The sequence below is a fragment of the Mesoplodon mirus genome, assembly GCF_964341445.2.
Source record: "Mesoplodon mirus genome assembly, chromosome: 5".
Lineage (NCBI taxonomy): Eukaryota > Metazoa > Chordata > Mammalia > Artiodactyla > Ziphiidae > Mesoplodon > Mesoplodon mirus.
Window position 1 is genome coordinate 111331103 of NC_138980.1, and position 14451 is coordinate 111345553.

Here is a 14451-nt window from a genome sequence, read left to right on the forward strand (position 1 = left end):
TTTTCATGTGAAATTTCTCAATTTAAAAATTGAGCAAATATTTATTTATTTATTTTTCACATCTTTATTGGAATATAAATGCTTTACAATAGTGTGTTAGTTTCTGCTGTATAACAAAGTGAATCAGCTATACATATACATATATCCCCATATCTCCTCTCCCTTGAGCATCCCTCCCACCCTCCCTATCCCACCCCTCTAGGTGGTCACAAAGCACCGAGCTGATCTCCCTGTGCTATGCAGCAGCTTCTTACTAGCTATCTATTTTACATTTCGTAGTGTATATATGTCAGTGCTACTCTCTCACTTCATCCCAGCTTCCCCTTCCCCCCATCCCCGGTGCCCTCATGTCTGTTCTCTACACGTCTGTGTCTTTATTCCTGCCCTGCCACTAGGTTCATCAGTACCGCTTTTTAAAATTCCATATATATGCATTAGCATACGGTATTTGTTTTTCTCTTTCTGACTTACTTCACTCTGTATATTAAAAAAATCTAAAATCCCGTTCTGTGTACCATTGTGTGTCCACCAAATAAAACACACCTATAGGCTGTCAATGTGGACTTTGGTGTTAGTTCCGCTAGGCCTAGGTATTCAAAGGTGACCAAGACAGGGCCTCTGACCTGAGTGGCTCACCTTTGGTGTTCAGCTCAAACACTAGCACAGGTAGGAGTAAACAAGTCCTCTACTCTGCTCTCATAACACTGTGTTTACATGGCACCTGCCAGAGTATACCCTTACAGCTAATTGTTTGCTTACTCCCTGGATCATCAGATCCTAGAGAAGCAGCGCTGTCATCTTCATCCTAGTAATGGTAGCACTGGCACACTGTGCCAGTAGCTGGTACTCAATTATAACTCTATTGGGAGATGTCTATATATCAACTTGTATCAACTTGATTCCAAATGTTTAAGCCACTTTGTATTTTTCCCTCCCTAAATCGATATTATGTTTTGATTAGGCACCATGCTGTTAGATATGATTTCACTAATGAATCTGTCTCCTAAAAAGCAAACCTAAATATGTTTTCAGTCATGTTTCAGTTTTATGTTATAATCCTACTATTTTTCCTACAGAGGTTTCTTGTAAGATGGTGGTCCAAACAAGGGCTGTTTACAGATATCCTTGGCAAATTCAATAAATTGTTTTAGTCTAGGACATATCTTTTCACTTTGAAAAATAAGAAAAAATGTGTTCATTTGTTCAATTTACTAATTTCAGGGTACAACTTTTTTTCCATTTAACAAAAGCACTAAAACAGTCAGCTTTAACTTTTGTTACAGTTATATAATTCCTGGTTATGCTATCCAAACATTCTCACAAAGCTAATTTAAGCTAGGCATTGCCAGACTTGGAGGATGTCAATCATTTTTCAGTGAACCAAAACACCAAGCACCAGACTCAAGAGGGAATTGCTTGACCATCATTGTTATTTTACTCTCAGTTGATCTAATTTCTAGACACAGACCCACTCCAAATATGTGCATATGCCCTAGATGGCTGCCATCTGTGAAGTATATAAACATCAATCCTATTGAAAAAGAAACATGTTTTTGTAGTTACTTAGGTGTTGTCAAAATGAAGGAGGGTAAATATTTTATGTCTTCCCTATTTGTATAACCAGCAGTTAGAGGTCCAGCCATATTTCAGGTGTTAAAAAATTTTAACATAATCTTTGCCATTTTATTCTAAAACTGTGTGTGATGTTTTTGTGCATACGGATTCACCTACATGTGGACACTTGATTTCATTACGTTGAAACTCCCTGCCTTGTGTTCATGTGTGCTGTAACCAAACTGTAAGTCTTACCTGCAGACTGTTGAAAATGACAAAGAGGACCAGCATCCACAAGTGTCTGTAAGCCATGTGCAGGCCTCCCCAAAGCCACGTCATTGAAATCAGGGCAAAGAGATATAAAACCAGTGGAATTTCTAGACACCATAAAATAAAAAGAAAAGAAAAAGAATTTTTGAACTTCAGAATACTGCATAATCATACATATACACAAAATTATTTTTAGCTATTTTCTGGAGATACTCTCTATGTCCAAGCACTCATTTTGAAAGAACAACCTTGGAAATACCAGTCTTACGACAGAGAAGAGAAGGCAACGGTAACGTTGTTGAGTCCACCTTCCTTCTGTTTTGCTGGTAGGCAGGGGACTGAAGAAGGATAAGAACTGTTCCTCTCCTAGACTACCACCTGCTGGACTGTTCAGGAAGTGCCACCAACAACTGGGCAGGTGCAATCACATTTCAATCCCAGGGAAGACCGGGTATATAAATCTCCTTAAAAGAGCTCTGTACCAGAAAATGGTAGGCAGGAGTGTGCTCTCAAAATTACTGTAGTCCAGTCTGACATCTTAAAACTTAAGTGATATAACTTGTTTGTATGTAATGGAAAAATACATATTTATCTCTTTTTCTGACTGAGTGGACACCAAACGTCACAGCTGTGGTTAACAGCAAAGATGAAGTGAAGGATTCACTACTGACAACACTAAGCTTATTCTACCCATCATTTTATTTTATTTTATTTATTTATTTTTTTATTTTTTTTTTGCGGTATGTGGGCCTCTCCCTGTTGTGGCCTCTCCCGTTGCAGAGCACAGGCTCCGGACGCGCAGGCTCAACGGCCATGGCTCACGGGCCCAGCCGCTCCGTGGCATGTGGGATCTTCCCGGACCGGGGCACGAACCCGTGTCCCCTGCATCGGCAGGCGAACTCTCATCCACTGCGCCACCAGGGAAGCCCCTACCCATCATTTTATTGTGCAATTTGTTTTAATAGTTTCCAGAACAGATTTCTTCAGGGCCAAAGGACTTCATTACCCTTTCTACTTATTTTTGATATTTGGGATTTAGAATAGTAATCTTAAAGAAGGGTTATTAATATTTAAATGGAAAGCTATAGAATATTTGGAAACTGAATCAGATCTTAGCAGCTGCACATAAACACATTTTCAAGCTACCGAAAGACATCAGGAAGGACCACACATCACTGACAACTCTCATGACAGACCTCAAAGTCCATATATACTCAACATCATCAATTAATGCCTAAAATCTACATACATTGCGGAAATCTGAACAGTTATTTACAATTTTAGCAAATTAAAATTTTTATTTTATTTTGAAACAATCTCAAACTTATAGAAGGGTTGCAAGTACAGTATGACAAGAAAGTTTTGTTTTTCCCTGAACCATTTGAAAGTTGCCAACCTGATCCCCCATCACCCTCTGAACATTGTAATGTATATTTTCTACAAAGACATTCTCCTACATTAACACAATACAACCATCAAATGCGAAAATTAACACTGATATGTTACAACTATCCTCAGATCCCACTCAAGATCTGTCAATTATTCCAGTAATTTCCTTTGTAGCAGAAGAATCCAGTTGACATTTCTGTAGTCTTCTTTCATCTGAAATGGCTTCTTTAACAGTATGGAGGTTCCTTAAAAAACTAAAAATAGAACTACCATACGACCCAGCAATCCCACTACTGGGCATATACCCTGAGAAAACCACAATTCAAAAAGAGTTATGTACCACAATGTTCATTGAAGCTCTATTTACAATAGCCAGGACTTGGAAGCAACCTAAGTGTCCATCGACAGATGAACGGATAAAGAAGATGTGGCACATATATATAATGGAATATTACTCAGCCATAAAAAGAAACGAAATTGAGTTATTTGTAGTGAGGTGGATGGACCTAGAGTCTGTCATACAGAGTGAAGTAAGTCAGAAAGAGAGAAAAACAAATACCGTATGCTAACACATATATATGGAATGTAAAAAAAAAAGGTCATGAAGAACCTAGGGGCAACTAGGGGCAAGACAGGAATAAAGATGCAGACCTACTAGAGAATGTCCTCAAGGACACAGGGAGGGGGAAGGGTAAGCTGGGACAAAGTGAGAGAGTGGTAGTGTATATATGGACATATATACACTACCAAATGTAAAATAGATAGGTAGTGGGAAGCAGTCCCATAGCACAGGGAGATCAGCTCGGTGCTTTGTGACTGAAGGGCAGGATAGGGAGGGAGGGAGGGAGACACAAGAGGGAAGAGATATGGGGATATATGTACATGTATAACTGATTCACTTTGTTATAAAGCAGAAACTAACACACCATTGTAAAGCAATTATACTCCAATAAAAATGTTTAAAAAGTAAAATGGCTCCTTTGAGTGTCGTTGGCTTTTGTGACTCTGGCATTTTTGAAGATTACCACCCAGTTTGTCTTGTAGAGTGCCCTTAAATTTGAGTTTGATATTTTCCTATGATTTAGATTATAAGCTTTGCCAGAAATCACAGAAGTGATCCTGGGTTCTTTTCATAACATTCTATTGGTTAGCACAAGATTTCAATTTGTCCCATTATCTAGGATGCTCATTTTGGTCATTTGATTAAGGTAGTGGCTGTATGAATTCTCCACCATAAAGTTAGTCTTTTTCCCTTTGTAATTAGTATGTATCTTGCATGGCATTACTTTGAAACTAGGTAAATGTCCTTTCACTTAGCAAATATCTGATTTATTCATTTATTTATTTTTATAATATGGACTCAATATATTCTCAACGTAATGGGTTATCATCTATTACTACCATTTATTTTGATGCTCCAATTGTCCTGATTAGTGGGAACCCCTTCAAGATGGTTTCTGTGACTTGTTATGCCCTCATCATTCTGTTTTGGCCCAACAAGATGTTTCGAGCTCATCTTGTACTTTCCCTGCCCCAGTCCTGGTTTCCTTTAGGGTAGAATGGCATTCAGAAACCAAGATCTGGGGCTGGGTATGGTCATTGCTATTGGGGTGCTGCTGCTCCTACGTCCTCTCTGTAGACAGAGCTGGGGAATACCTGTCTGCAAACATCTGCACACACACTCATTTCCATCTAGATTTCTATAGCTATCTCTGTACAATGAAAATCATTAGTGTATACCAATATTTCCAATTACAATCCAATGCCACAAGGTTAATTGTAATTGTCTCTTTTTCTGTATTTGTAACTTCCTTCTCTGTTGGCAAGAAATGTATTTCTCATTATTCTTAAAATATTTACCTATTTGATCAACTCTATTTAATTGTAACCAATCTCCCATTGCTGTTGTCCCTGCCTTGTACAGATGGCCTCCCAAATCCACTCAGGTTCTTAGGAGCCTTGTGAGTACACTCCACCCTTCACATGGATGCCCCCTCACAATGATTGGCTTGTGACACTCCATGCTTGACACCTTCCACTGGATGCATACCTGGCTCTGTCAAACTAATGGCTTTAAGATGGAATTGTTCTGGAAGGGAAAAGAAAGGAAAGAAAGAAAGGAAGAGGGAACCTGAACATTTTTTTTTTTTTTTTGAGAAGAAAAAAGGCGTTCGAAGGACACCATACTGATATCTTGTCAGATATCCCCTTTTTAGAAAAATGTCAATTGTCTAAGTTATTACAACTGCACAGAGAAAATAAGAATAATATAAGACACAGTTTATGCAGATGAATAGTTCCTGTGTCATCGATGCCTTACCACAGGACTGGAGCGAATATATTAAGATTTATTTAATTTTTTTTTAAAAACATCATTTTCATTTAATGAAATCATACAATTTGATAAAGGGCCAGAAGGCTCTTTTTTACTTCTGACAAGATACCTTAATATTTAGGAAATTGCCTAAGCTATGCTCATGAAAGTTTTCAGAGATTAGGTATTAGTCTGGCAATCACATTTTGTGCTCTCACTGTGCAAGTACAAAATTCTATTTATGGCTCTGTGTACAGTATAAAAGGACATGCATATTTTGCATGAACAGCTAGGAACCAAATTTTCAAAATTTGGCCTGCATGTTCCTGTGAGTGCCTAGAGCCAGACAAGTGCTGTGTGCTGACAAAGCTCCATGAGGAAGCCAAAAGAGCATACCGGGGCTGACTAGGAACACCCAGGGCTCATGTTTTTCTGTAACTCTGCAGAAAAGTGTGGTAGTTTGGCAACCCAGATCAGAAACTGCAAGGAAAGAAAGCCAGTCATAAATAACTCAGTATACTGCACAATAGACCCCAGGTTGGTTTTCCAGCAGTGCAACAATAACTAAGACATGATTTCAGATGGAAGAAACATATCCAGAGGTACATCCGGATTTTGTGGGACTGAACTTTTATAAAACTTGGAAAGGCTTCTTTAAAAAATAAAAATTTCAAAAGCATAATTAGGTAGAAGATCTTGGAAGAGGCCCACGCAAGTAACAGGCCCTAAAACGTATGCCTCATCAGCTTTATGGTTAACCTAAAGGAGGTACCTTTCACCTCTGGGGCCTAGAGTAACAATGACCAAAGGGAGAAGGGGTGTGAGAGTGGGTGATGGTGATGAAAGTGGGGAGGAGCATGTTGTTGTTTAAAAGCTACTATGAATTCCACTTGGCAAATTGAAAATTAATGTTCTTTTAATGAAAATCATTTAGTTACATATTTCCTAAGCTGATACTTCACGTTTGGTGAAATACTAGTAACTTTTCTGTTGGCTATATAAGTCACTGCTTACTGAAGCAGGCATTTATAATAGGTAATGTTAGAAATATATGTTTAGGAGTGAATTAGTTAATAGAAAACAGAATCATTTCGATGTTCCCGATAAAAGGGAACCCTAAAAACACAGTATTGGACCCATGGAATAAGGGTATCTATATAAAGACTGTGCTATCCAGAATATACAAGGAACCCCTCGAAGTCAACAAAAAACAAACAACCCAATTCAAAACTGGGCAATGGACTTGAACAGACATTTCTCTCCTAAGAAGATATACAAATGGCCATAGAGCATAGGCAAAGATGACCAACATCACTAGTCACTAGGGAAATGCAAATCAAACCCACAATGAGATACTATCTGTACCCACTAGGATAGCTATTGTCAAAAAATGAGAAAGTTACAAATGTTGGCAAAGATGTGGAGAAACTGGAACCCTTGTGCCTTGCCTGTAAGAATGTAAAATGGTGCGGCTCCTGTGGAAAACGGTTTGGTGGTACCTCAAAAAGTTAAACATAGAATTACCACATAATCTAGAAATTTCACTTCTAGGTGTATGCTCAAAATAATTAAAACCAGGGACTCAGAGACTTGTACATCAATGTTCGTGGCAGCATCATTCACAGTATCCCAAAGGTGGAAACAACCCAAATGTCCCTCAGCAGATGAAAGGAAAAACAAAATACAATGTACACATACAATGGAATATTGCTCAGCCTTAAAAGGAATGAAATTCTGACATATGTTACAACGTGGATAAACCTTGAAAACATTATGTTAAGTAAAATAAGTCAGACACAAAAGGACAAATATTGTATTATTCCACTTATACGAGGTGCCTAGAATGGCAAATTCAGAGGCAGAAAGTAGAATAGAGGTTACTAGGAGCTGGGAGGGGGAAAAGAGGGAGTTATTGCTTAATGGGTACAGAGTTTATGTTTGGGATGATGAAAAAGTTCTGAAAATAGATGGTGGCGATGGTTGCACAACACTGTGAATGCATTTATTGCCACTGAATTGTACACTCAAAAATAGTTAAAATGGTAAATTTTATGTTATGTATATTTTACTACATGCTAAAAAAGACAGGCTTGTGTCAAGATGAAGTTCCACAATGAGGGAGAAAACAATCAATCCTCAAAGTACTTAAAATACTTACAACAGCAAGAGTCACTCATGTGATAAACAAAGTAATCTGAAAAGGTTTTAGTGAAAGAAATTACTTGTGGAAAGTATCAAAAAAAAAAAAAAAAAAAACCCCGGACAAGTGGATTTGTTATTTAGTACTACTATCATTAGTAAAGTCTACTTATGGGAGTTAGTAGATTCCATTGAGAATACATAAAATCTCTTTACTTGTTAGTGGAAAATATGATTTCAGTGCATTGCCATTTTTAAAGGAAGTATGGTTCTATATTATGTCTTTTCTTTGTAATTGCAGTCTTGGCTTTATTGCTATGCACCAGTGACAACAATAATGGCTTTATTATGGAAATCACACCTCATTTACATGAAGCTGAAATTTATTCTGAGTTTACAATCTTCTAAAGTACTTGTTTTAATTTTACCTCACTGACCTTCTGATTCTAACAATTTGGATGTGCTACTAAAACAAACTCATCAACGTAAAACAAGGAACACAACTGTGAAATAATGAGGATCTAAGATATTTATGGGTCTATTTCCAACAATAAGCATGCATTATTATTAAATTAGAAAAAAAAGGTAATTAAAAAAAGGCATCAAAAGGTCTTATTTCTAAAATATGGGCCTTTATTCTGAAATGAGCAGATACTTGAAGGTCAAGAAGTTTCATTGATCTGATCCATTTCCTGGTGAGAAAATATTAAATGTGTTCTTCAGCTTTCTTAACAAGGGTTAATACACAATGTATAGTCACCCACCAGTATTCTCAGCAAATAAACCTAATGTTGTAGAAGAGAACAAGGTACATATTTCACAGAACTGCCAAATCAGCATTAGGATACTGTGGCTGGAACAGATAACAACAAACTTATGGACTGGATTTGTAAATTGTTCAAAGAAACACTCCATACTTCATCTGGGTAGTTTGCATTCCTAACCTTTGGTCACTAGTCCTATACTTGGTTCTAGTTTTAGAGTTTCCTTCTTGCCTCAGTACTTCAACACATTCCCAAAAGAGCTCTTGAGAACCATCTGGACAACAGGGAACCCACTCTGAGTCCTGTGGCTCTGGTGTCCAGACACAGTTGCAAACGTTTGTTGCAGCAGGCTGGACTCTGTGTATGTCACCTGGATGATGTGCCAGGCTCTTCACTTTACTTAGCCATCCTTATCAAACTCATAATCTCTAGTGTCACCTTCTTTCAATGAGCATTTTAGGCCAACAATATCCAAATATGCATCTCCATCTCTCCTGAGTTCTAGACCTCCAGGTCTGGAGATCCTCAAAGCATCTCAAATTCAGTTCATTTAAAGCTAAATTTGCTATCCTTCCTCTCAAACTCTCTCTTCCTTCTGAGTACAGGTACCACCATCCAAATGGATTTACCCCATGACTCATTTTTCCTCATACACTGCACCAAATGGGGGGAGGGAGAGAGAACCACGCACAGAAAGCAGTCAGCACAGAGCCTGGCACAAAGCATGTGCTCAAAAAGCCTTACCTCCTATCATCTTCACCCTCATCCCATCATCCTCACCCTCATCACCATCATGACTTTAGTCAAGTTAGAGAAACAGCATATGGCTATAGATAGCCCTCTCTTGCATCTTTAAAAGGCCAAAAAATCATGTTATGTTTAACTTTTTTGTACCTGGATTTTCCAAACTTATTTGGTGTTAGAACCCTTCTGTTTATCCTGATGTAATATGACGATCACACAGAGAGGAAGGTTGCTTTCAATGTGCAGACTCTAAGTTCCATCACATCCAAACTGTCACTGAAAACTTCCTGACCAACCTATTTAACATGGACCTCTCCGTATCCTCTATTCCCCTCTGTCTCTCTATTCTATTCTATTCTATTCTATTCTATCCTACTTTATTCTCTCCAATCCCCTCCCATCCCCTCCCATCCCGTTTCATCCCACTCCACTTTAAAATGCTGGCAATGAGACTCACCAATGTATTGTGACCCACAATGTGTAAACCTCTGCTCTAAAAGGTAATTTAAGTAGCTAGTAGGATATCTCAGACACAAGGTAGATAGAGTAAATGTAACTATCATGGGAGGCCTACAGCCACCATGTTCTGACATGGATTTACCCTGACCCTTCCTGCTATACGAAGGAGGCAAGCCTAATTTGGAGGAATCTGTACAGGTGACACATTAGATCTGCAGGCAGAGCAGAGAGCCAATACTGGCCTAGAGTATATTTTCCAGGGGTAAAGAGGAGGAATGTGAGCAAATTCTCAGAGGAGTCTCAAGACTGCTGGGACCCTAAATAGCAGTACTTTGTCAATGGCTGACTTGAGGCTCTCCTGGATGCTAAAGACAGTTGAGTGTCAGGCCTACTTTGAGGGTGATTTATTGGGATTGAAACAAAATGGCAAAAGCCTAGAATTATGGTCTCGCCTTGCAAAAACTATGTATAATTTTCAATTTGCAGGCTATAATTTTGAATCCAAGGAGAATAATCAACTTAGATGAGACCTACCCACACGGACCTTGCACGCACTGTTATTAGAGTAATACCATTTGAACCGTGTACTTCAAAGTTGCCAGAGAATAACCTACTGACGGGGATCAGATAGGTCTGTGATTCTTAAGGAGAAGGTTAAATGATCAGTTTTCTTCTTGTGAGGAAAAATGTCTTGAAACTATGGGAAGGAGAATTACCATTTGGTTTCATAGCCAACATAGTAATTTTCTACACACTTCAGAAATGTTTCATAAAATCACATTATGACAAACGTTTTTAGAAGATCAGAGTTCTAAAACAACCATGAAGTCAGCCAACCAACAATCGAAGACTGGCTTAACTTAGCTTCCTAACTACATTCCCCAGTTAATTAGCCATTAAGGAGTTCAGAACAGTCATCTCCAGGCATGCTCAGGCACCTAACAGCAATTCCCAACACACTCTGCTTTGGTAACACAATGAAGACACACAATGCATCTTTCAACCTGCTATATCTATATTTTAAGTCTTACTAGATGGTCTCATAATTTGGGAAATCAGGTTGCTATGTCTTTGGCCATGACTAGCCAGTTATGTTTAAAGATAGTTTGATAGTACATCACAGAGCAGTCATTACCATTTAATAGGCTCAAATTCAACACTGAAGTCTTGAATCAATTCTGACACAATGTCTCAGAAAAATTAACACTAAAAATAACTCTATATGTTCAAGAAGATATTTTTACAGTATGTTAAATATGTCAGTTCCCAGAACTGTTTCCTGGTAGAGATCCTCAATCTGGATAAATGCCAGCTGACCTCAATGCGTATTTCCTTTCTTTAATTTGGTTCTCTAGGCCTCACATTACAAAACTGTAACACCAATTTAAAATTTTATTTTATTTTAATTTCCTTTGCCATGTCACTATTCTAAAAAGTCTAATTGAATGAAATCTTTTGGTTCCTCTCTGTCAATGTGATTAATTGCATCTCTTCTCCCAAAAGATATTCTGGTATCAGATTATCAGGGCATTGTCTTGTCTTAAAAATAATGTTATGTATTTCTCAAAAGCTTTGGGGATATTACTTACCCTCTGTTGTTAAATAACTACATCTGCAAATACAGAAAACTAGTACCAAACCCACACAGAGAGCTGTTTTTGGGAATATACAAGAACAGACCATAAAGTGGTATAATACCTGTGTTATATAAAAGCTTATCGTTAACCATTAAATAATGGCACAGTAATAGTTGTGCCAGGAAGGTCTATGCATATGGGAATGAACTAATGTTTTATTGCTCATTCTTACTAACAACCTTGGATCAAGCCCTTACAGAGAAAAGAAAGAGAAACCATTGTGCTAAGAAAGGTAATCCCCAGATTGAATGGCATGTGTATGATCTAGGGAGAAGGAGGCTGTCCAAAAAAAATCTACATTGACAATACTTCTATATTAGTGATCAAAGTAATTTTATCAAAGTGATTTGGACCCAATGATAAACCTGAAAATTTCCTTTCTGTATTTGTCAATGTCATGTGTAGACCTTAAAATATGTAAGATTTTAATTCCAACTTTTTCTCCTCTTTCATGTGGAATTAAAATTGTTAATGGTTACACTGTTTCACAAGTGTCAGATGTTAGTAGCAAATATAAGGTAGATATTAGAGCTTATTTTTGCCTCAGGCTCAAAACTATGTTTCCACTCCTTCCTTCCTCCCCGCCTCCTTCCCTCCCCATAATCAAATTAGCCCATGTTTCCACTCCTTCCTTCCTTCCTCCCTCCCTTCTTCCCTCCTTCCTTCCTCCTTTCCTTCCCCTCTTCCTCCCTCCCTCCCTTCCTTGCTTCCCAAGCCCCCAACAGAGAGCTACTTTTACTATTCAATTCCATCTTTAATAGGTTAGACAGATCCTGCTATATTTTTCATTTGTTTGTTTCTGTCCTGTTTTTTTTTTAAACCAGGTGAAGTTTATTCTGTTACAAAGTTTGTGAGCCACATTTGTAAAAAACAATTTTTTTTTCATGGTGGCAAAGCAGCTTTACTATAACCATAGATTAAGTGTTTATTTGCAAAGACTCTGGCATTAGTGGGAAAATGATGGAAAGAGGGAAATCACCACACTTCTTGGAAACCTTAAAATTAAATGAGTATAAGTATCAACTATTGTTCATTTCAATTACTTGTTAATTTACAACCACATGGATTTATACTGTCTTTATAAAACTGTACAATAGAGCTTCAAATTGCTCTTCAATACTTTTAATGTTTCCTACGACCCAATTTCTACTTCTTCCTTGAAGTTGATGTATCCTAATTATAAATCACATCATTTGCTTTCCTGAAGGTTATTTATACTAAGTTTTCTAATTTCCTTCTGTTAAATTCAATTAAAAGAAAAAGATCTGTTTTGAATATGGGCAGTCAGTCAAATAAACTTTTTTAAAAAGCATGCACTGGGACTTCACTGGTGGCCCAGTGGTTAAGAATCTGCCTGCCAATGCAGGGGACACGGGTCCCAGCCCTGGTCTCGGAAGATCCCACATGCCGCAGAGCAACTAAGCCCATGTGCCACAACTACTGAAGCCCGTGCGCCTAGGGCCCCTGCTCTGCAACAAAGAGAAGCCACCTCAATGAGAAGCCCGCATACCACAGCGAAGAGTAGCCCCCGCTCGCTGCAACTAGAAAGCCTGCGTGCAGCAACAAGGACCCAACGTGGGCAAAAATAAATAAATATATAAATAAATAAATGAAAAATAAAAAGCATGCGCTGAGGTTGACTGAGTGGGATTTATTCATCAAAAGGCAGAATACTAGAGTGGTTATGAGCATGGACTCTGGAGCCAGATTACTTGAGGGCCATTTACTAGCTGTGTGACCTTGGTGAGTTACTTGACTGCTCTGATGCACAATTTCCTCATCTGTATAATGAGAATAACACTAGTACCTCCTAAATACAGAATACTGAATTCAGTTAGGATTTAATGGTTAAAATGCAGAATACTTAGAACAGTTTTATATAAACTTTGGCTATTGTTTATTATTCAAGAAATATATATTTATTGAAGATTCAAAAATGTATTTGATAAAATGTGACAGGTAAAAGGATGAATTGCATATGGGTCTTCTTTTAAATATTATATATATATAAAATATATATATCCACTATAATAAAAGGTAGAAGATCAATATTAGAAAAGAGGGATAAAGTTATACAAAAATTCAGGGAAAGCAGCAGTTACCTACCATTGATGGTATCAGAGAGGCCACTGGCATTTCAACTGGGACTTAAAGACGAGCCATATTTGAACATGTGGACTTTGAAGTCAAGGTAGTGGAAAGAGGGGCAAAAAGGCAAATGCATAAATTAGTGTAAAATATCCCTTTTGATTGGCGTGAAAGGTCCATGAAGGTAAATAGTGAGAAGAATATTTGCAGCATGAGGTCATGAAGGGCTCTTGAGGACCAGGTTGAGCAGTACAGAATTATTTTACAGGAAATGGAGAGACATTTAAAATTTCTGAGAAGATGTGTGGCCCAATCAAAACAGGAATTTCCTTAATCTCACAGGAAAGTAAACAGATTGGTGGAGAGAGTGCTAGTGGCAGGGATTCCAGTTAGGTAACTGTTGCAGTGCTCAACGTGAGACATACTGAAGGCCTGGGGCAGTGGCGGAGGAGGGACTCCCACAGTGGAAAGAAGGGGATGGACACAAAAATATTACAGAGAATCTAAAGGTGAAGTACCCCCAAATCAGAAAACAGTGAGAAACTTTAAAAATTATACAGATATTGGGACTTCATCTCTGAAGGTTCCAATTCACTGAGTCTCTAGAGAGACTCATCAAACAATCATTTGTGAAAGTGTGATTTTGATGATCAGTTTTGACAACTACTGACCTAAAAGTCTAGGAGTGTGGAGTAAAAGAAATTACACTGGCATCAAAATTAGGAAAATGAGAAAAGGATTAAGAGGAAGAAGAGAAGGAAGAGGGAGAAAGAGTAACACAGAGATCAGAGCAATTGGGGCAGGCAAGTTATTGACAAGTTTTGTACTTCCTGAGGACAAGATATTGTTCCCAGGAAGGGGACAGAAAAGAAGACGGGAAGACAAGTTGAGCTCAAGTTGACAGATTTGAAAATTACTACTGTGATGTGAAAAAGGCAAAGGCAATCCCTGGAAAACACATACACTCCAGAGTTATGAGTCACGAAAAGAATGAGTCATGGCCTGGGATTTAACAGGAAAATAAAAAAGAAGAGAGCATCATGAAAACCAAGGGAGATAGACTATTCAAGGAAGGGAAGTTATCGATTTACGC

General features: G+C 38.0%; 1 protein-coding gene across 1 annotated transcript in view; it reads right to left on the reverse strand.

The window, feature by feature from the left end:
* ADGRV1 (adhesion G protein-coupled receptor V1) overlaps positions 1-14451 on the reverse strand; it is a gene marked incomplete at its 5' end in the record, with an annotated part of 528497 nt that overhangs the window by 59890 nt on the left and 454156 nt on the right. The window contains one exon of the mRNA XM_082623775.1: positions 1810-1931. Coding sequence (XP_082479901.1) covers positions 1810-1931 — 122 coding nt within the window. The remainder of the gene's footprint in view (positions 1-1809; positions 1932-14451) is intronic.